This window comes from Hippoglossus hippoglossus, chromosome 9 (assembly GCF_009819705.1).
Source record: "Hippoglossus hippoglossus isolate fHipHip1 chromosome 9, fHipHip1.pri, whole genome shotgun sequence".
NCBI lineage: Eukaryota > Metazoa > Chordata > Actinopteri > Pleuronectiformes > Pleuronectidae > Hippoglossus > Hippoglossus hippoglossus.
This window is the reverse complement of record NC_047159.1, coordinates 5,408,907-5,429,157: the sequence shown is the minus strand read 5'-3', so window position 1 is coordinate 5,429,157 and position 20,251 is coordinate 5,408,907. Positions and strand designations below refer to the sequence as shown.

General features: G+C 40.1%; 2 protein-coding genes across 2 annotated transcripts; both read right to left on the bottom strand.

The window, feature by feature from the left end:
* Positions 1-6,172: 6,172 nt before the first annotated feature.
* psat1 (phosphoserine aminotransferase 1) lies at positions 6,173-11,032 on the bottom strand. The gene is made up of 9 exons (XM_034596553.1): positions 10,859-11,032; positions 9,617-9,677; positions 9,387-9,456; positions 9,043-9,248; positions 7,852-8,024; positions 7,536-7,705; positions 7,230-7,358; positions 6,723-6,860; positions 6,173-6,554 (listed from the first exon to the last, which is right to left on the bottom strand). The coding sequence occupies exons 1-9, from the start codon at positions 10,913-10,915 to the stop codon at positions 6,452-6,454; spliced, it is 1,107 nt and encodes a 368-aa protein (XP_034452444.1). The 5' UTR covers positions 10,916-11,032; the 3' UTR covers positions 6,173-6,451.
* Positions 11,033-15,216: 4,184 nt separating this feature from the next.
* Positions 15,217-19,740, bottom strand: isca1 (iron-sulfur cluster assembly 1). The gene is made up of 4 exons (XM_034596482.1): positions 19,585-19,740; positions 17,969-18,022; positions 17,077-17,182; positions 15,217-16,562 (listed from the first exon to the last, which is right to left on the bottom strand). The coding sequence occupies exons 1-4, from the start codon at positions 19,663-19,665 to the stop codon at positions 16,414-16,416; spliced, it is 390 nt and encodes a 129-aa protein (XP_034452373.1). The 5' UTR covers positions 19,666-19,740; the 3' UTR covers positions 15,217-16,413.
* Between the last annotated feature and the right edge of the window lie 511 nt (positions 19,741-20,251).

The window sequence follows — 20,251 nt, the reverse complement described above, 5'->3', positions numbered from 1 at the left end:
CTATATTTGGATTTGGATCCAGCTGTGACGACACCTACTGCTGGAATGAAGGCAGAACAACAATGTCCCCTAAGCACGCAGAATACAGTATCTATAGAAAATAGACTTTGAGGACATGCAGACTGTGTGTGTGTGTGTGTGTGTGTGTGTGTGTGTGTGTGTGTGTGTGTGTGTGTGTGTGTGTGTGTGTGTGTGTGTGTGTGTGTGTGTGTGTGTGTGTGCGTGTCAGTCACAGTAACTTTTCATGCAGCTAGCACGGAGCTCTTGACAAGAGACTCAATCAGCAGCACTAAAGCCTGCTGCTGCCTCCTCTGCCTCCGCCACCCTACTTTTTGTGTCGACTAATCTCCACTGTAGGATGTAGAGGAGCCATTTGATATTGTCTTCCCCGGTGTTTTTCATTATCACTGCCTTACTGCAGCCCACCGGTGGCATTACCTCGACATTAGTGGGCTTGACAGGCCGAGAATCACCACACGATCCTGCTACAACCTCCCATCTCCGCCGTAACCCCACTCGCATTTCAAAGCTCCTCTGCCGCTTCTTATCTTTCACTTGCTTTCTTCCCCCCCCCCCGCTCTGATCTGCAGCAGGGTCATGGACAATGCTTTTTGGGAAATTACCGAGAGGTTTGGCATTTTGTCGGAATCCAAATTGCATTTAGGCAGAGAGCAGAGTATAAAGAACTTGTCTCTTTATACCTGATAGAAGCACAAGAGCAAAATCTTCATTGGAAAGACTGAAAACACAATTAGCGAAGACAACATTTTCATCTATTCAAATTATTGAAATTCCCCTAATGCTGCAGCTATCGGAATTTAAATTTGTGCTTCTGATTTATTATTTCCTGGCTGCCGAGTCTAACACTGCCCAGTTCATTTCATAGCTATAAGCTCAAGTAAAAATGTTTGTTTAACACAATCACACTTTGCATTCATCCACAAATTGTTGAGCCTGTTCCAGTCAATGCTTGACTGCAATTGAAGCTTGCACCCTCTAGTGGCTGTTGTAACTCATCGCAGGATTGTTTGTAAACCCAGATTTTTTTAATCGACTGCAGCTCTTCGATTGAGCAATTTTACATCTGTTCGGCGTTGCTCATTTACATGCCCTGATTTGTTCCAGACTATGTCTCCTGTTTTAGTTGCATGGACTTTTGGGGTTTATAGGTATCTTAGAAATGCAGTTAAGATATCCTTAATTCCAGAAACGTGCTGTACATGTTGTGTTGTGGCACGTTTCTTGAGACAGAGAAGAAATGCCTCTCACTGAACGAAAATTAAGCCAAAATATCCTGGACACAGGCGTCGCCATTTTGAGATTTTGACGTCACTTGGAGCCAGAGTCTGTGCAGTAGTGATCATGTTGAGTGAAGCTGTTTACTGATCGGTCAACATAGGTTTAGTGATACGTCCTCTGCTGGATGTGCATCTAAACTGTATATTGAGTTCAAACCTGTCATTTTGGTTTGAATATGAACTTTCTCCCCACGTTTGAATCAATGTTAAAATTAAGAATAAAAGCCACAGCCCCAGACAGAAGGCGTTTTTTCTTCCCATGTTTCCAAGCACAGTTTCTGTGAATTGTATTACAAGTATTGTGAGTAAAACTAGGAACTGAGCCAAAAAACACACAACAAATAAGCTAAAAACAGCAGAGCCAGCTGCAGTTGCTGAATTTGCCGGGAGCCTTGAAGTCTCGCTACACTGAAGAACCAAATCACACTACAGTAAAGCTGGAAGTACAGGATTTCAGATATGTGCTTATATGCCCCTGTGGCTTTAATAGAAAGTTGCAAAGAAATCGACAGCTGGACTGAAATGAGCATGATGCTAAAGTTCCTGCAGCTGATGGGAGCGCGGAGGCTTTTCGAGGCCACAGTCAGAGATGACCGTGGAACCGCCCGCTGAGAGACCGAGCCTCGGAAAAGCTGCAGATATAAAGAAAGTGATGAGGCAGTGTCTTATCCTTCTGATGGAGAAAAAAAAAATAACTCATCTCGCTTAAAGCAGTTCCTCACTCTGGCAGAACATTTTTTACCTTTCAGCACACAAAGCTCTGCAGCAGGTCCAACATCTCCCGCTCTGGGGATCCACAGTCAACAGCAGCATTCAGAGTTCCTCCCCTGCTCTTGGTATTGATATTTGCTAACAGCCAAAATTACTTTTTTGGAAAGAATCATCATGGATGTTATATAAAATAATAACTCCAGGATCAACTTTGCCTTGTGTTTCATTACATTTCAAAATGAAAGTTAAAAAAAAAATTGCTTGAGGCTCCCCCCCCCCTTAGTTTCAGATGTTACTCTTCATGATTACTTACAACCTTGATATATTTCAAATAAGATATAATATAAAGAAATAAATAGGATGTATTTTGCTTCCATAACAGTGGGCTGCATCGTAATACAGATATTACCACGAGAGCCTACCAGGTTAATAGTTCAATTCCCACTCATTCCACCCATTCACGCACCGACAGAGTTGTAAAGCATGAAAGATAAAAAGCGCTGAAAATGGTGCATCTCATGTTCTATTAACATCACTGCTCACTAATAGCCTTTTTATACCAGTGTGCATCAGTACGACAGGCATCTGGAGAGCACTCACCTAAAATATCCTGCTCCCAGATATCAAGTGCCGGCAACAACTGTAAACAACCTCCTGTAACTAATATAGGTAGTTTTATTAATTTGATTTAATTTTAACCAGGAGATTCAAATCTTCTTTTGAGGGAGACGTGGCCAAGATGATAAATAATTTGGAGGTTACAGAATTGTAGGATTTGAGCAAGAACAATGAGGAAGAATGTAGTAGAAATAGAGCTTGTTAGAAACTGACAAGAGACACCAGATACACGAGAGAAAAGCTCAGAAGCAGCGTTTGCACTCTTCAGTTACTCACGTCTTTTTTTAATCAGAGCTTTGAAGTGTCCCAGTGAGACAAAATCACGAAGCAGCAGAAGGTTCTGGAGGTTTTTCCTACAACCGGGGCACAAAGTAGAAGAGAGCTGCTCCGCCAAGTTCACAGTAAATCCAGGAACCTGGTGGAGCAGCCAGAGCAAAAACCACATCACAGCAGCAGTTAGTGAGTAACAGGAGATTAAAGATACGGAGGAGTTTGAGAAGAAATAGTTTTTTAAATAAACAATACTGTCTTCTACAAGTGGGATATTATGATTTATATATTCGTTGATGTGCTTCAGTGCCAATTTCTTTGGGCTACGTGTAAATCATTTGTAGAAAGTTAAATGCAATATCGTTTATATTTTACTTTATATACTTTATATACTTTTTGAGTGGCCTTTGCCTGTGGTGGTGAGTTGACCTTATCAGAAGAAACAAAACATGAATATACGTGTGTGTGTGTGTGTGTGTGTGTGTGTGTGTGTGTGTGTGTGTGTGTGTGTGTGTGTGTGTGTGTGTGTGTGTGTGTGTGTACTCGACTTTAATATCTCTTGAGGATCTTTTTCAGCTTAAACACTGACCTTGTCAACTGAGGTCATGTGCTCCATCGTTTGTGAAAGCCGGGTCATGCCAGCTGCCCATTAAAAAATGTATGCTCTTCTATTCGTGGTTTTACGGTACAGGTCCTTGGAGTGGGGAAAAGGCCGAAGATGAAGGTTGAACGTTTAATGTCACTAATTATGGACGATTGATTTGATTTCCTCACAAAACATAAACAAGTATAAAGACATGGAATATTATGTATGTTTATGAAGACTTAAGGGAAAGTTGGTTACTTTTTAATTTTGCATTCATAACTTGCTCATATTACAATTTAGTTCTTTTAATCTTTGAGAGGTGGCACAGATATTTCACCTCACTCTTGTTCATGGTGAATCCCACTGTCTGTATGTCAAGTTTCAGAAGATTTTACTGTATAATTTCTGAGAAAATTCAAACCAAATGTTGCTACTTTTTCATTATGACACTCACAAAAAAAATCCTTATATCAAAATCCTACATTTTTGGAAAGTGTGGACATTTTGTCCAGTCCTCACCTTTTCAATGGGCTGTTTGAGGGTGAAGACTTGTTTTTAGAATTAGAGGAATGTTTTATGTCAATGAGGGTCCTCACGAAGTCAGAAGTACAAGCAACTTAAATAGAATAGCCTGTGTGTAAGGGGACATTGAATGATGAGGCAGTAGCAGTAACAGCCATCAAGTGTCAGACGTCCATTTGTTCATTTTGTAAACACAAGATTCTTGTAGAACACCTCCACCTAGAGGTCATCTGCAGCAAAAACATCTAGTTTTCATATTTTGTTCCTGTTTATTGATGAGTTTTCTTTCTCTTTTTCTGTCTCTTTCTTTCTTTCTTTCTTCCGTGCTGTAATTGTGTCATTCTTCTTGTGTTTTTATATACTTGTATTTTTGATTTTCCTAATTGTTCATTTTGGTTTCTCCCTTATTGTTTGAAACTCTGTGTAACCTGCATTCTGAAAAGCACTTTATAATAAATGTTTAAACACTTTGAATTTCTTCAAAACTTTCTTGTGACACAAGTCTGTACAAGTCTGACAGACGATTTAAAACGTGAACTTGTTTCTGGGGTTTTTCAGTTTTTCTCTGAAAACTAAAAACAGCGGGCTCACTCTCCCGGGAGGTCAAAGGTCAGAGTCGGATACACACTGGGCTCCTGGAGCTGGTGCGGCTGCAGCGTCGTGCTGAGGAACAGCCTCAGCGGGGCTGATGCAGCAGGGGAACTGGCCTCTGGACGTCCAGATGGAGGAGCGTCTCCCTCGCCACGGGGCCGTCCCACCCCCCCGTGCTGATGTCTGCAGACCGGCTCACTCCACTGCGCACGGAGCCGTTCATGCTGTCAGCGAAACAGCAGGAGGTGGTTTCTTAAATTCACATGCAAGAGACTAACTGTGCTTGTGAAGTAGCTGCATAATAAACTCGACACCAGGTTAATTTTTTTTAATTTCCACTGCTCTCTAAGTTTCAAGTCTGTTGCATCACACACTTCACCGGCTGCACAAATAACCAGACCGACCACTGATGCTCCGACACATCGGGGAATTCACTAAACTGTGTTGTTTTTTATAGATGTAAATGCAATCACCCACATGTTCATGCAATCCTCTATATACAGAGCTTCTTATATTCTTCACAGCCATGAGGGGAACTTTGGGATAGACACTGGAGCTGGGGATCAAACCACCGACCTTCTAGTTAAGGGACAACCCTTTTCACCGCCTGAACGAAAACCACTTGAGACTGGCTGCAAATGGGTTATTGTTAAAGTCAGCTTAAATTATATATAATTTTTGACTTTGGAAACAGCAGGTTGACAAAGGTCCAACTTACTGATGCTTTGATGCTCATCTTCCGGCTGCAGCAGCAACGGGCTCAGTCACATACATGTATGATGGGTTTATCAACTTTCTTGTCCGTGGTGATATTTCAGTGTTGGAGGGTTAAATATTCTTAATAGTGTGATAACAATTAAGTTGGATCTTGAATTATATTGTAAACTTTATTTGCTTTGGCACTTTCTCACCTGCCTTGTTTGGTCTGGACCGTCAGAGTTTTCAGTTTAGTCCGAACCAAAATAATAAGTCGTCGATCAACGTGAAAATTACAATTTTGATACATGATTTAACCGTTAAAGTAATTTATTGAGCAGAAAGTCCGATGATCTGATGGTTGAAGACTGAACTCATCTTGTGTTCTGGGCACTTGTGATTGACGTTTGTCCTTATTATGGGACATTTTGAGATAATACTGACGGTTTCTTTAATCAGTGATTTGAAATAAATAATGCTGCTGGCAGTTTGTTCCATAGACTGTAAATAGAGATGGACGACACGGCTTCACTTCCTCCCACCATCCAGAAATGAAGCTCAAATATCAGAGATACGAACGACGGCATTTTGCGTATTTGGAGTTTTGACCAATTACAAGTCAGTCTCTGCTGTCAATCACGACATTTTCCCCCATTTTTATGATATCAAACGACAAATTAAACGAACACCAGTGTGTTAAGAACAATCTTAAATGATAGAAACCATTATTTAAATTTTGGGGTTTTTTGGGGGGGTTTGGTCCATGTCACATGGAGGGAAGATTTATGGCCTTTTCAAACAACGAGTGTATAGTTTGGTCGTTTATCATTGATTTCTGTGGTCAGCTAGAAAACAGCACTTCAGAAAACACACTGCAAAATGGAAGTATCACCAAGTTAGATTTACTGGAATGTAAACAGTAAGTAACAAGAATTAAGAAAACTATCAAAGCACTTTCAGTCTATGCATTTGTTAGAGTTGTGATTCTATGAAACACAGATGTAATTAAGACATTTCTGGCCACTTGAAGGGGTTAAATCTTTTCAGGAAGAATGAATGTGTGTTACGTAGCAGGAATCATTTTACAGATCCAACACAGATCTCACACTTTTTAAGATGTTGAAGTCATAAGAAGCCACTTGGCGATGTGAGGTCTGTTCTATTGGTGCTCTTTGAGGAAATCCTTCATGTAGGCAGCCAGGGTCTGAGCTTCCTCCACTGTCACAGCGTTGTACAGGGATACACGAATTCCTCCAACTGACCTGCAGGGGGAGACAAATTGTCACGTTTGAGGGCTTGAAATGCAGAAGCTGCACTGCAATGAGGAAACAAATTTACATAATATCTCATGTAGGACTCAATATCTTCTCTAATAACTCCTGTAAGTTTTCAAAAAACAACAAGAGGAGGCCTGTGTTCGACAAACTGACCTGTGACCTTTCAATGATATCATTCCACGTGTGGTTGCTCCGTCCAGGAACTGCTTTTCCAAAGCTTCATCTCCGTCTTTCTTCCCCACATGAAATGGGATGTTCATGCGGCTTCGACAGGCCGTGTCTACAGAACACCTGGACGTGTGGATAGAACAGTAGCTCTGATTTGAATCTGTCATTTCATTGCTCGAATCACTTTCGTCACCGTTACCGTCAGTGTTTACTTTAGTGCGTGTGAGGATTTTGTCCAATTCCGAAAATCACTGGTTCCATGCACAGACTGTAAATAAAGATGTTGATCATTTCATAGGCATTTTGTACAAGAAGTGTCACACTGTGTTGTGATTTCATTCTTTTTTTTAATGTATTTTATATAATTTTAAAAGAGCTCTTATTTTGAAGGTGTTTCTCCAGCAGTGTAAGGTTAAATTAAAAACAATATTTAAAAAGTTTTGGAAAGTCCTCAGTAAGTTTTTCCCTCACTCAAGTTTTGTCTATACTCACGTATAGAAACCGTTGGAGGCGTTGATGATGTCATAAATTATGGAGGACTTCTGGTTGTTGAGCGTTTCCATGGCAGCACTGCCGCCATTGTTCTTGATCCAGTCCAGCACCAGACACATGATGTAGATACTGAACAAAATGATGGTGACGATTAAAAACATGTAATGCCCTTTGTTGTGAAGTTAATTGACAAATTAAAACTGTTAATGTTTTTATTCCCAAATAATTTTGCACAGTACTGTATATTTTACAAATATGTTCAATCTGTAGGAGATTCTGATGCAACAAACCGAGGAGCGTTTGTACCTGAAACACGGCGGTGTGTTGTAGAGGGAGTTATTTTCAGCCTGCACCTTGTAGTCCAGGACAATGGGACACTCCTTCAGAGTGTGGCCTATCAAGTCCTCACGCACGATGACCACGGTCACACCGGCAGAGCCCACATTCTTCTGAGCTCCGGCGAAAATCAGCCCAAACTACACAACACAAGAGGAAAGATTGCCACGGTAATTTGATGTTATCAATGCTAATAACAGGTCTTATTTTGCCTAATTCTTATATTTTTACATGAGATATGAGAGAAAGAGCTGAATATTTGATTCAGCGTCATTCTTGTCCTCACCTTCGACACGTCCACAGGTCGGGACAGGAAGTTGGAGGACATGTCGCTGACGAGGACCACCCCGTTGGTTTCGGGCGTGAAGTTGTACTCCACGCCGTGGACGGTCTCGTTGGCGCAGTAGTACACGTATGAGGCCGAGGGGTTCAGAGTCCAGCTGCTGGGGTCCGGGATTTCTGCCAAGAGAGAGACAGAGATTGAAACAAGACTAACGTGGTTAAACCAGAGTGAAGAGTCGACAGACACGCTGGTGACGACGTGGCTGAACGGTCTAAATACAAAGATGCTGATTTCAACACATATCATGTTAAACATATGAGTTACAGGAGTTAGCAAAATAATTTTAGCTAATTAACAAAAGCAGCTCTTGCCCACCACAGATTATCTGAACAGAATTTCAATACATCGAATAGCTGTCGAGCCATTTCTGTAAAAAACATAGATGTCAACCTGCTGGTGGCGCTAGAGGATACGTCAGAGAGAACTAGCTCAAATGACAGAAACCATCTTTGAGAAAAAACTTCTTCCAGCTTCTGAAGAAAACTTCTGAAACCAAATACACCTCTCACACCCTCCTGCAAAAAAACAGTTTAACCAGTTGCTTTTAAAACCTGTGATATAATCAACACTAATCTAGTGGAATCTCTCCAATCTAGATTAAACATCCAGATTCTATTGGGATTTGTACAGCTGCAAATTACAATTAGCTTCATGACTGATTCATCAACAGATTGTTTTTCACAATTCATCCTTTTGTATTAAAAAACATTATTTTCAGATTTTCAGTTTGAAGGTTTCAGAAGCTGGAACCTGTGAAAACGTTCTTTAATACCAAGCAGCCCATCAGGGGACAGAGAGAAGTGATGAATTAATGTTGTTCCCTAATGAATGTAATTCCAACACAATATAAAAGTGTCTTTGTGATGGCTTTGAAAAGCAAACAGACACAACAATGTGAAAGAGGCTGCTCACATTCCAGAGCCTTTCATTGGTCGGTTACATAACAGCCTGGACTCGCAGCCAGAGAGCTGCCGTAACGCAGCCTGAATGACAATGACCAATTCATACGAGCGGAAACTATGTACGACATAGGGATAGTTAAAGGTTCAGTGTGTTGGACTTAGGTGAAAAGGATCTACTGGCAGAAAATGGATATAAAATAGTCCTGGTGATGTTTTCACTGGTGAGACTTACTCGTGTAACTGTCCAGCTTCGGGTGGACGATGTTGACTTTGCCGTATTTCTCCGCTTCTTTCGCCGCCTTTGCCGACCACGTGCCGGTCACCAGGTAGTCGGCACACCTGTCCTCCTTGAGGCCAATCAGGTTGAGCGGAACGGCGCTGAACTGTCCGGAGCCGCCGCCCTGCAGGAACATCACCTTGTAGTTGGCGGGGATATTTCTGTGAGGGCAAAAGGTCACAGTGTTAAAAAAGGCGTTTGCAGAGCAGCCATCACAGTAAACTCACTTAAACTTAAACCGATTAATTCTGTACTAAGATACAGAGGATCATGTAAATGTGAATATAAAAGTCACTTACAGCAACTCACGCAGGAGACTCTCAGTTTTGTTCAGGATTTTGTTGAAGTCTGACGATCGGTGACTCATCTCTGGGTCGAACAGAAATCAAAAAGTCACAAAGGAGGAGTTACTGCACATCTGTTATTGCATTAGCTTTAATCTAAAAGGTGTCCCTAATAAACTGGCAACTGTATATAGTCCGGTTTCATTATCATTTACACGCGACTCATGTCGTACTTCTATACTCACCAAGAACACTGATGCCGATGCCATTGTAGCTGATGAGCTCCTTCTGTGCTTGTAGCAGCACCTGCAACAGGCCACAGCAAGTATTTCAACACGCGGCATCAAGAGAGGATTAAAAAGATCAAGTTTGAACAGCAAGAAGAAGTCATGTGTCTGAAAGAGGTGGAGAAGAGCTCAGAGTCCGTCTGACCCAGATACAGACGTTCCTGAGAACTCAAGTAGCTTCTGTAACTTATTCTCATGAATCTGTCAATTCTCCTTTTCAATCAATCACTTACTCAAGAGTCAATCACATTTAAAAGACATCAGTTTGGAATCAGTGGGTCACATGACATGGGAGCTATTGAAAAACATGTTTTTGAAAATGTTAATATTCACATAAAATAGAGGACACGGTAAAGTCCAGTTAAAAGAGGTGTGTCCTGTTTGTCTAAGGAAGCAATAACATCTGATATTATTCATGGGAGCTATTAGAAACAATTCAGTTTTTATTTATTTTATCTCTACGTGAATATCTAATCTAAAACTGCAGGATTTCCCTGAACTCAATCTGCAGAGATATGTCTTCACATCCTCAAGTTATGAAGTTGGAACAATAAAGATTGAAATTGTTTCATTTTGTTCTTGATTAAAACAATTAACAGATCGTGTAAATGGTTGAAGATCATTTTTCAGCAGAGAAACTTTGCAAAATACATCTTTGTCACAAAACCCTGTGAATGAACTCAATATGTAGTATTAGTTTGACTTTTTTCCAGTCAAAAACATCTGTTAAATTCCACCTGTGGTTTGATATGAGCAGATTTTTTGTATTGTTTAGCACTCGAACAATAAAAGTTGTCTCTGATCTGAAGTTGGTCACCGGGGTTTTTGCTGCCCCCTGCAGGCGCGTGTGTGTCAGCGAGCCACAAACAAGCCGGTTTTCCACATGACCGGATCGAGGCTGATGCAACTCATCGCACTGTTTTCAGGCTCCGCTGCAGCCACGCGACGCGCAGCAGCACCACGCGAGCCAGATGTTACCCCCCCGCACATCTGCACGACGCGTTCAGGTGTCAACTCTGTAAACGTCGTCATCAATCAAGCCGAGGCTCGACGTGAGAGTCTCAGGTTTGAGGATGCGTGTGCGAAATCACCAGACACGACCGAATGAATCAGCGCGTTGCTCAGCGACGCGTCAGTGGCGCCTTTCTCTAGATTCACTCTCACGCAGATCGGAGCGAACCGACGCTGCACAAAACTTACAGATTGCGGGAGTTTTGCGGGTCCAGCGCAGAAGTTGATGGGTGGTTTCTGCTCCATGTTGAAGAGAGACTTGTCCTGTGTTCTGCTGCTGCAGGGTGAGGAAGAGGAAGATGTGTGTGTGTGTCCAGCTCCTGTGCTGCTGCGACTTATGCCTGCAAATCACTGGTTACACTGGTTTGTTAAATGAGGTGTTCAGGGACACGCCAGTTATTCCTCTTTGTGAAAGGAGGCGTTCAGGGGCTGCTCGTAATCCTGTAAACGTAACTAACAAAACGTCGTACTTCTTTTAGTTATTATTTCAAAGACAAACGATCAATCAGCAGCTGTTTCAATGAACGATATATTTTTTCATCTTCTGGATTCTTGTGGCTTAATTAAATCGATGTAAATATTCTGTATATGATTTATATATACTGTATACAATGTATATACAGTGTATATTATTCATATATACTGTATTTGATTTATAAATATACTTTATATAATTTATAAATACTGTATATGATTTATGATTACTTTATATGATTTATATATATATATATATATGCACAAAAAGGCCTTATGCATACTATATATGTATATTGGTACTGTACGTACTGTTCTGTATGTACTAATATATACTGTATATATTTACCATTTTATATTCATATCATTTTGTATACTGCTGTGAATATATATATATAAATCGAGTGGTTATTTGATAGACAGTCGTTCAATCTGCAGCTGTTTTGATATTAAATTTATCATTTTAACATCTTTATATTCATATCTAATTGTGCGCTACACAGACACACACACACACACACGTATGTATAAAAATACACCTTTACTCATATTCATGTTGTATACCAGAGGTATTCAACTAAAATTTAAAGAGGTCCAGTTAGAGAAAATTTCTTGAAGCAAAGGTCCGGAAGATCATAATGTCTAACTATTTAGTGTAATATATATTTAAGTAGCCTAGTAGTTCTATCAACATCTGCATGTCCTAAATACCTGACTGTCAAATCAAATGAATTCAGTACGATTCAAAAACTTTTTGACAATATTTATTGTCACGTAACATAGAACTGAACATATATGTATGATTGCAGATATGTATAATGTTCTCTCATTAACTCAATAAAAGTAGGGCTGCATTTCAAAATAAGAGAAAATAAATAAAATGTGAAAATTGTGCATGTTCAAATAAAGGGCTTAACTTCAGAAAAATAAAATAAAGGGAGCAAAAGCTTGAATTTCCCTTTTTCTGTTTCACATCTTGACTCAAAAGTCTCAACCAATTTTACAGATAATAAATCTCAACACATCTTAACAATTGAACAGTTTTAGAATCACTTTGTTCCCCTCTTATATCCCACTCCCCCACTTTGTTCGTCTGTTTCTCTCCCTTTCTCCGTCTCACTCCTGTTTCTCCACTTTCTCCGTCTCACTCCTGTTTCTCCACTTTCTCCGTCTCACTCCTGTTTCTCCACGGCTTCTGGGTCCGGACCCGGACCGCGGTCTGCCTGTTAGTGACCTCTGTTGTATACAATAACACAATAATACAATTTATAACACAAATTTTCAGACTATCACCTGAAGGCAACACAATGACATAAGCAACCAGAGCCTTCCTATTGGCTGGTGTCAAATGTCTGATTATTAAACGACTGTCATTGACCAATACTGATTTAGTGATTTGCCTCAGGCCTCACCAGAGGCATGAGACAGACAAGTAGTCTCCCACTGTGTAGAATAGAAACTGGAGAGCCTTCTCTCACTGGTAATTCAGGTCATGTACAGAGGCAGCAACCTTTGTCTTTGCTTTCACATTTCCACATGTAGTCAATCACCAATAAATAAATGGATCAATTGGCTCCTGCAGCAGATCTGGGCCACAAGTGAGCCATAGAAATACTGCACGTCAACCAATGGTAGATTCACCTCTTACCACATGGGCCACTTGGGTTCACCTCCAGATTACACCTGGCAGAGAGCACCACATGTTTGCCAAAAAAGATCCACATTTGTGTAGCGGATATTTGGGCCCCACCTCACCCAACACGTTGTGCTCATCTGTCACTGTGCGTTGATCATTTCAGCAGGAAATGAAATCCAGGTAAACTGTGACGAGCCTGCGCCCAACATTGAATAAAACTAATAATATACACTTGTAACAATTTATTTATTTAAAAAGAAACAAATGAATTCCATTTAAATTCTAGTGCGTCACACATTAACATCATGACATCCTCACGTGCAGCAGCAAACTCTTTCAAAGTAAATGGAGAGTTTCCCTCTGTCGTCCACGACGAGAAACATTTTGACGTCCAGTGAACAAACACAGTTTCAGTTCAGCTCAGTCAGAAAAATGTGACTGAGATAATTCAGCAGCTTGTGGAGGTCACGAGAGGAATCAGACTATTGCTGTTTGCCCTCTTTTAGGAGATCACATGGTGTGTGTGTGTGTGTGTGTGTGTGTGTGTGTGTGTGTGTGTGTGTGTGTGTGTTAAAACCTGTCACTTACTGGTGTTCTTTGTACTTGTCTGTAGGATTACAAAACAGCTGATCAGGTTTCTGCTAAACTTGGTGGAAGGCTGTGGTTTGGGTCAGGGGGCCAATCCATGAATTTAGATTTAAGGCGTATTTCAACATTTTCATTCATTTCTAAGGTAATAATTCATGGATCTGATGAAAAAAAATCAAGCATGTTTAAGTTTGAGCACAATTTTGTGTGTGTATGTGTGTGTTTGTGTGTGTGTGTATACGTCTATGCAACACAAACAGTGGACCAGACTCCTCTCATCTCCAGGACAAACTATAAATAAACAATGAGTGCAAATGTCCACAGTGGCCTTCAGGGCCCAGATGAAAGAAAGTTCATCTCTGCTTCTCCTTTGGGTGCCGGGTGATCGACGTCTCCACATTTTGGAGGCATCATGTTTTCAGGTTGTCCATCCGTCGTTCCACACATAAATAATAATAATAACTTTATTTATACAGCACCTTTCAAAACAGCTATAACAAAGTGCTTCACGTACACCCATGACTTTATATTATATAATGGGTGGATCCAAAGGTCAAAGTCAATTTGACATCACAAAGACGGTTTTGGTCATAACTTTATAATTTCTAATTAATACGCATAATTATGACACATTTTCAAATATCTAATTTAACTGTGTCATCATCATGTTTTGTTGGTAATTATTCAACACTGTCACACGGGGGCAGAAGATTGTAACTTGGAACACACAACATATTAGATGCAACCATTACATCATCAAGGTCCACAGGTTTTTATAAAAAATAAGTAGAACTATCTTGTGTGTCTCTCACCTGCTGCAGGTAGTTCACCAGTCGACACATAGACTCTCCAAAGAGCCAGCTGGGCAGCGGGTACAGTGTGGCAGTGAAGGGCACACAGCACACCAGAAACAAGAGGTCAGTCGTAGTCAGGTTTACTGAGACAGGAAGATCACACAGTCGTGTGTCAGAAGGAATCAAGGGGGAGAAAGTTCCATAAATAGGTGAACAAGTACCAATAACACTAACGGGTGCTGAAGTTTCTGACTTTTTAAAATTCACAAACTATCTTGTGTTCTGTAATGGAGAAATGTTACCATTATACCACACTTGTATTATCTCTGCTTATGCATACTATTTCTCCTTGTGAAACTGTTAAGATGACATCAGAGCCACATATCTGACTGGGCTTGACCAGGAGGCCTTCAGCATGTGTTTGTGTCTTATCTCCTGGGATTTTACTATTCACTCAATTCACACACATAGTTCATGTCCATGCACAAAGGCAGTCATTTTGCACTGTAGAGCTGTAATTCCCCAGGACTGGCTGCTCTGTTCAATGTTTGCAGCTGGGTTCATAAAATTATTTTATTCATCCAATGGGTTCAAATACAGATGTGGAGCGAGTTAGCATAGCTGGATGTTTCATAGTCTTACAACCCAAATTATATGTTTGCTTTTTCTAAATTATTTTCATCACTGAGAAAAAGAGAGGGAATTTATATTTTCTTTAATCAGCAGGAAATGTGTTTGTTGGCACCATTTATGTTCTTTCTTAAATAAAAAGATGAGGATGTTGTGTTCAACAAGTCTTTGTTTGTCTTTCCAAGTCCTGAAACAATCTGTCACAGGTTGGAAAAAGTAGAGAACTCCCATATATACTTTATATGGGTTAAAAATACACTTCAAGTTGAATATCTGTGCATATTTCTTTCGTCCCATAATCAACCTTAAGCAGAATAAGAGATGACAGCTCGTCAGTTTGCTGCAGAAACGTGGAGACAGTGAAACTCGTACTGATGAGTCATCACCATGGCGAGATGAGATGATGGAAACACAGTTGCATAGAACAGGATTTAGCCTTTTATTATTTCATATTTACAGACCTATTGCACAGTTTACACTGACACCAGTTCCGGGCTTTATTCAAGCAAAATGGAACCTCGTATTTGAGGGATACATGTTTTGTGCGTTACTTTTTCTTGTGTGCGTGTTTCTGTGGTTCAAGGGAGATTTACATTCTTTACATAGAGATAAATATACACTTAGACATTTCAGAGACTATACAAACTGAAAAAGCAGTTTCAAGACACTCAAACTCCATGTTTGTATTCTGCTGGGACGAGACACTGAAGAGTGGCTCGCCCTCTCCCACCGGTGGTTAGCGAGCTGTTTATCAAACAGCTGATTTTGGTGGTTACATTTCAACTTAATGGAGACATATTATGCTCAAGTTTACGTTTGTGATTTTAATTTATTTCTTGAAATGGTCTATATGCTCTAAGGTTCAGAAAACACATCACTGTCCTCATCCTGTCCATTGCTGCAGCTCCTCCTTTCAGCCTCTGTCTGAAACACTTTTAGCTTCTGTCACTTTAAGGCCCCCCTCCAGATAAAGCCAGGTCTGCTCTGATTGGTCAACAACCTCCAGTGTGTAAGAAATGCCTTTGGTCTCCCTTTACCTGGTTGGGTAAGCTGGGCGAACAAAACTTTTACATAACTCCTGCATGAACACACTTGAGGAGAGATAAACTTACAAAGCATAATATGTCTCCTTTAATAGTATCATGGTTAATCCTTTCTGATTATCAAGTTAAACCTGATCAACTCTTCACCTCAGTGAGCATTTCCTCCTGCAAACAAGTCACGCTGAAATTTACTTATTAAATAATGTGCGTATAAGTGTGAAATGGTAGAAAGTCGCTAAAACCACCTTGTTTTTCAGGTCCTTCTATTGGCTTCTTTTTAAAATGCAGATCCAAGAACTAAAACACTGACAAAAGGTTTCTGAAACTAAAATCAGTTATGCTGAGATGGTTTTCAGACACATATTGTGTTGAAACCTTCCTTTGATCATAGAGATGCATACGTGGGCTTCAAACCAGTGTGTGGGCTGCAGGAGAGGAGGCAGGAAAGGAGGCAGGAAAGGAGGCACGTCCACATCGCAAACGATTTCCTCGTGTCTAACTTCCTCGTCAACATTCAGTCTCTCAGTCTTTTCCGATGGGACGAGCTTTGGAGCAGGGTTGGTGCGGGAGGACGGAGGCTCACATGTTGAAACTCTCTCCACAGCCACACGTGCCCTTGATATTGGGATTGTTGAAGACAAATTCACTGGACAGCTTCGAATGCACAAAGTCCATCTCAGTTCCCAGGAGGGTCAGCTGAGCTTTCTTCTCTATGAACACTGTCACTCCTGCAGACAACAAAACAGCAAACAAAGCATTTCATTATCAAAGCATCATGTGAAGAATTTGACACATCATCAAGTGGTAGTATTGTTTTAAATCACCTTCACAGACAGTTGTACATGCTGCGAATAAGATAGGATTTTGCTTTATTGATCCACTTAAGTGAAATTCAATTTGACACAACGGCAGTAAAAAAGTAGCAGCACAAGGGGAAACTAAATAAGAATAAAATAACAATCGAAACAGATTCCAAAACAAACAAGTTAAAATAGAAATATTATACGCAACAAGATATACATTTTTTAAAAAAAACAATAAATTGATTTCTATAACAAGGTGCGATATTGAAATACAGAAGTTTGTTTGTGCAATATGTCCCTTAAATCAGGATTTATGTGTAAATATAGATTATTTATGTGTCATTTAAACTGGGTTTCTTGATACTAATCTTGCCCTAATAACCAAAGTAATTCAAAATCACTTTTCATGTGGGAAACAAAATACTAAAACATTATTTACCATCCTGCAGTACTTCTTCATCAGACTTGTCTTTCTCCTTGGTGTAGTCCAGTGTGTACGTCAGTCCATTGCAACCACGAGTTCTCACTCCAACCTTCAAACCGATCTAAAAAACCAAAACACTGCAATTAACATCCTGTGTAATTTACCCTCAAACATCACTGCATTGTCATTAACTTTACAAAGAGAACCTGTATATTCTATATGCATGACTGGAGGAACATGGGATGCAGATGAGTTAACGTCACATAGCGTGAACACACCAAGTCTGTAAGATGACACCTCTGACCACACTGGAAACAAAAATGTTTATAGTTGTTCTAATCAACCACATTGAAAGGTAGAGTGAAAAAACCAGGAGAGAGAGAAACAATAGTGTTAAAGTGCAGTTTCTCCTGGAAGGCATGACTCAGCTGCATACATGAGAAGTGCCACAAATAGTGAATGAAAGAGAACGGCTGGAGAGAGAGAGAGAGAGAGAGAGAGAGAGAGAGAGAGAGAGAGAGGTTCACTTTACGTTAAGTTAGAGAAACGTATGCTGGCTGTTCGCTGCTGTTTGATAGTTTTGCCGCTTTACAAAGATAAAGCTACAATCTAAAAATGTGTTATTATGGATATTTGCTGATGTTGCTGTAGTCTCCTGCTTCTCCATATTTCGACGGACTTTCCTTATAGAACCTTTAGATTTAGTGGCCTTATATGAACTCATATACTCTTACACTCCTTGTAAGGACGGAATGAATTGATAAAAAACATCCATAAACATTTATAACAGTTCATTTTTAACAACCCAGTGCAGGGGAGGATAAATTCCTTTGCTGAGGACAAACCGGTTTATTGACAACTAGCTGATATACTATGTCAGTGGATGCTGGTTGAATGCATTACTCACATATTCCGGCTTGTCCTGCAACAACACTCTGATCTTGTTCACAGCTGCTGGAGTCTGAGGAAGAGACAACAGAAGAAAAAAGGTTTCAGTACACATCAGGTGAACAACATCCTTATCTCCTGATTAGATACCATCAGGACACTTGGGTGCCGAGTCGATACGTATTGCTATTCAACAAGTACTGTGATCCAATCGTACAATTTATTGTTATATTTGTTTAATGTTTTTAAAAGTAGAAACATAAGATCTTAAATGTGAGGGTGCATTTCCACCTTTTCTAGGCAACACAAATTAAGCAATTTAATTTACGAGTGTACAGTTCATAACAACTATTACTAGTTTGACATATTATATATCATTATCCCTCACAGCCACAGTGCAGCTCTGTGTAATGACATCATCTGCAGTTGCCTCTGCCAATATGTGGTGTTTACTTCAGCTCCTATTCTTTATCACCTCCTGCCACCGTGCATACACATTATCTTGACACAACACCGCAAGGGTGATGTTCACCATCATCCCAACGATAATAACGATCAATGAACCGGCAGCTCACTGCAGTGGGAGTCATTTACAGTGTGTTCAGAGTTTATAGATTAGTTTCATACTTTACTAACTGGGACAATCGTGAATAAACGGAGCTCCTGAAGTCTCAAAAGACAATTTTTAATTTTAAGAAGATGTTTGTGTTTTAATAACTCAGATGCACACAGACACCAGATTTGTACCGTTACATAAAGACAATTTAGCTAAAATAGTTCCTGTTGCTCTTGAACAGACGCAGGACTGTCAGGAATCATTTGCTGAAGGAAAACAGGCTCATGCGACAGAAGGACTGGGTTTCAATCAGAAAACTGGAGAAATTAACTAACTCTTAAAAGCTATAAACACAACTTAGTGTTGTTTTCAAAGCATCGGGCCAGTCGTGTCTTTACTAAGCAGATATTAACTCCGTGCTTGTTCTCACTGGATAATAAATAGTGTGCCCAAGATAAACACATATCAAGTGTGAACAGGCTAAATAAACCATGATGTAAAGTTGTATTGTTTTTAACTGGAGCTGCTGACTTAATAAACAGGAACTGTCTTGACCTCTGGATAATTCTCATTAACATTGTAGCTTGTGTCCCGTCAACAAATCAACGTTGTTCAGTGTTGAGTTACTAACTTAGCTATAACTTAATATATATATTTATACACATGTTTATACACAACAGTCACTATTAACTAACTGAAGTCTGTCGCACGTCACGAAGGGGCAGTTAGCTTAGCATCCTAACGCTGTACTGCCTGTCAGTGAGGTTAGCATCTGGTAAAAAACAAAGGAAATATGTACTTTTACAACCTTGTGTTGTACTTGTATTATCACACGAGTGTGTATCGTGTGCACATCGGTCAACACGAGCCCAACGACACTGTACAGAAGTTTCTACGAAAGATAGTCGGCGTGTAAAGTTCCAGTCACCGCTGGCTAGCTGGTTAGCTAGCTTAGATAACTCCGGATCACGTCACGTTAGCTAACAGCAGCAGGTGATGACGCCACACGGCCTGAATCAACACTGCGCACATATAAAATAGTGATTTAGACGATGTTAGCACCAGTAGATCAAACTTACCAGCGTGAGAGCGGCTCTGGTCGCCAGTAGCTTCCTCTTGCTGACCGCTCGGACGGTCGCCCTCACCATGGAGGCAGACATGTTTCTGAAGCTAACAATCACAACACTGGACTGCGCAGGCGCGTACAGCTCAGGTTCCGCCCCAAATATGATAGCCGTTCAATGATTGGCTGGTATTTTTGACGGACGGGCGACTGAACCAATGGGATCACGGATAAACCTCCCATGCATTTCTGTTGCGTAAACCTAATCTCACAGTGATGTTGCTGTTCTTTTAACTTAAATAAACTCTAATAACTCCCATTCTACCTGATTTTTTTGGGTTCAACTAATAGTTTAATATTTTGTAAAATATTTATTAGATGATTTATGTTATTTGATGGGGACATTCCTCAGCAAACAAACAAAATAATGTAAATCAGCCAGACAAACTCATTTTCATCTGTTGTATAAGACCATTTTTTACAAGGCAACCTGAAATAAAATAAAATAAAATGACCAATCCTATATATTTACATATAACTATTAATACCATAGCTGTTGTATTTACTGTAGTTACAGATGTATTAAAGCAGATCGACAGAGGAAAAAAAGTGATTTAATTTATCCATAGTATCAGCTATTTCATAAGTGACAGCTCACAAACATGTCTTACATTGTCAACACC

Bases quoted from the DNA above. Each gene is read 5' to 3' on its own strand.
- psat1 (XM_034596553.1), bottom strand. From the start codon at position 10,915: ATGGAGCAGAAACCACCCATCAACTTCTGCGCTGGACCCGCAAAACTC. The intron at 9,249-9,386 runs GTAAGTGACTTT...TTGCCCTCACAG, and splicing joins AGTCTCCTGCGTGAGTTGCT to AAATATCCCCGCCAACTACA. The intron at 6,861-7,229 runs GTGAGTATAGAC...CCACACGTCCAG, and splicing joins GCCTCCAACGGTTTCTATAC to GTGTTCTGTAGACACGGCCT.
- isca1 (XM_034596482.1), bottom strand. From the start codon at position 19,665: ATGTCTGCCTCCATGGTGAGGGCGACCGTCCGAGCGGTCAGCAAGAGG. The intron at 18,023-19,584 runs GTAAGTTTGATC...TCTCTTCCTCAG, and splicing joins CCAGAGCCGCTCTCACGCTG to ACTCCAGCAGCTGTGAACAA. The intron at 17,183-17,968 runs GTGAGTAATGCA...TTGGTTTTTTAG, and splicing joins TGCAGGACAAGCCGGAATAT to ATCGGTTTGAAGGTTGGAGT.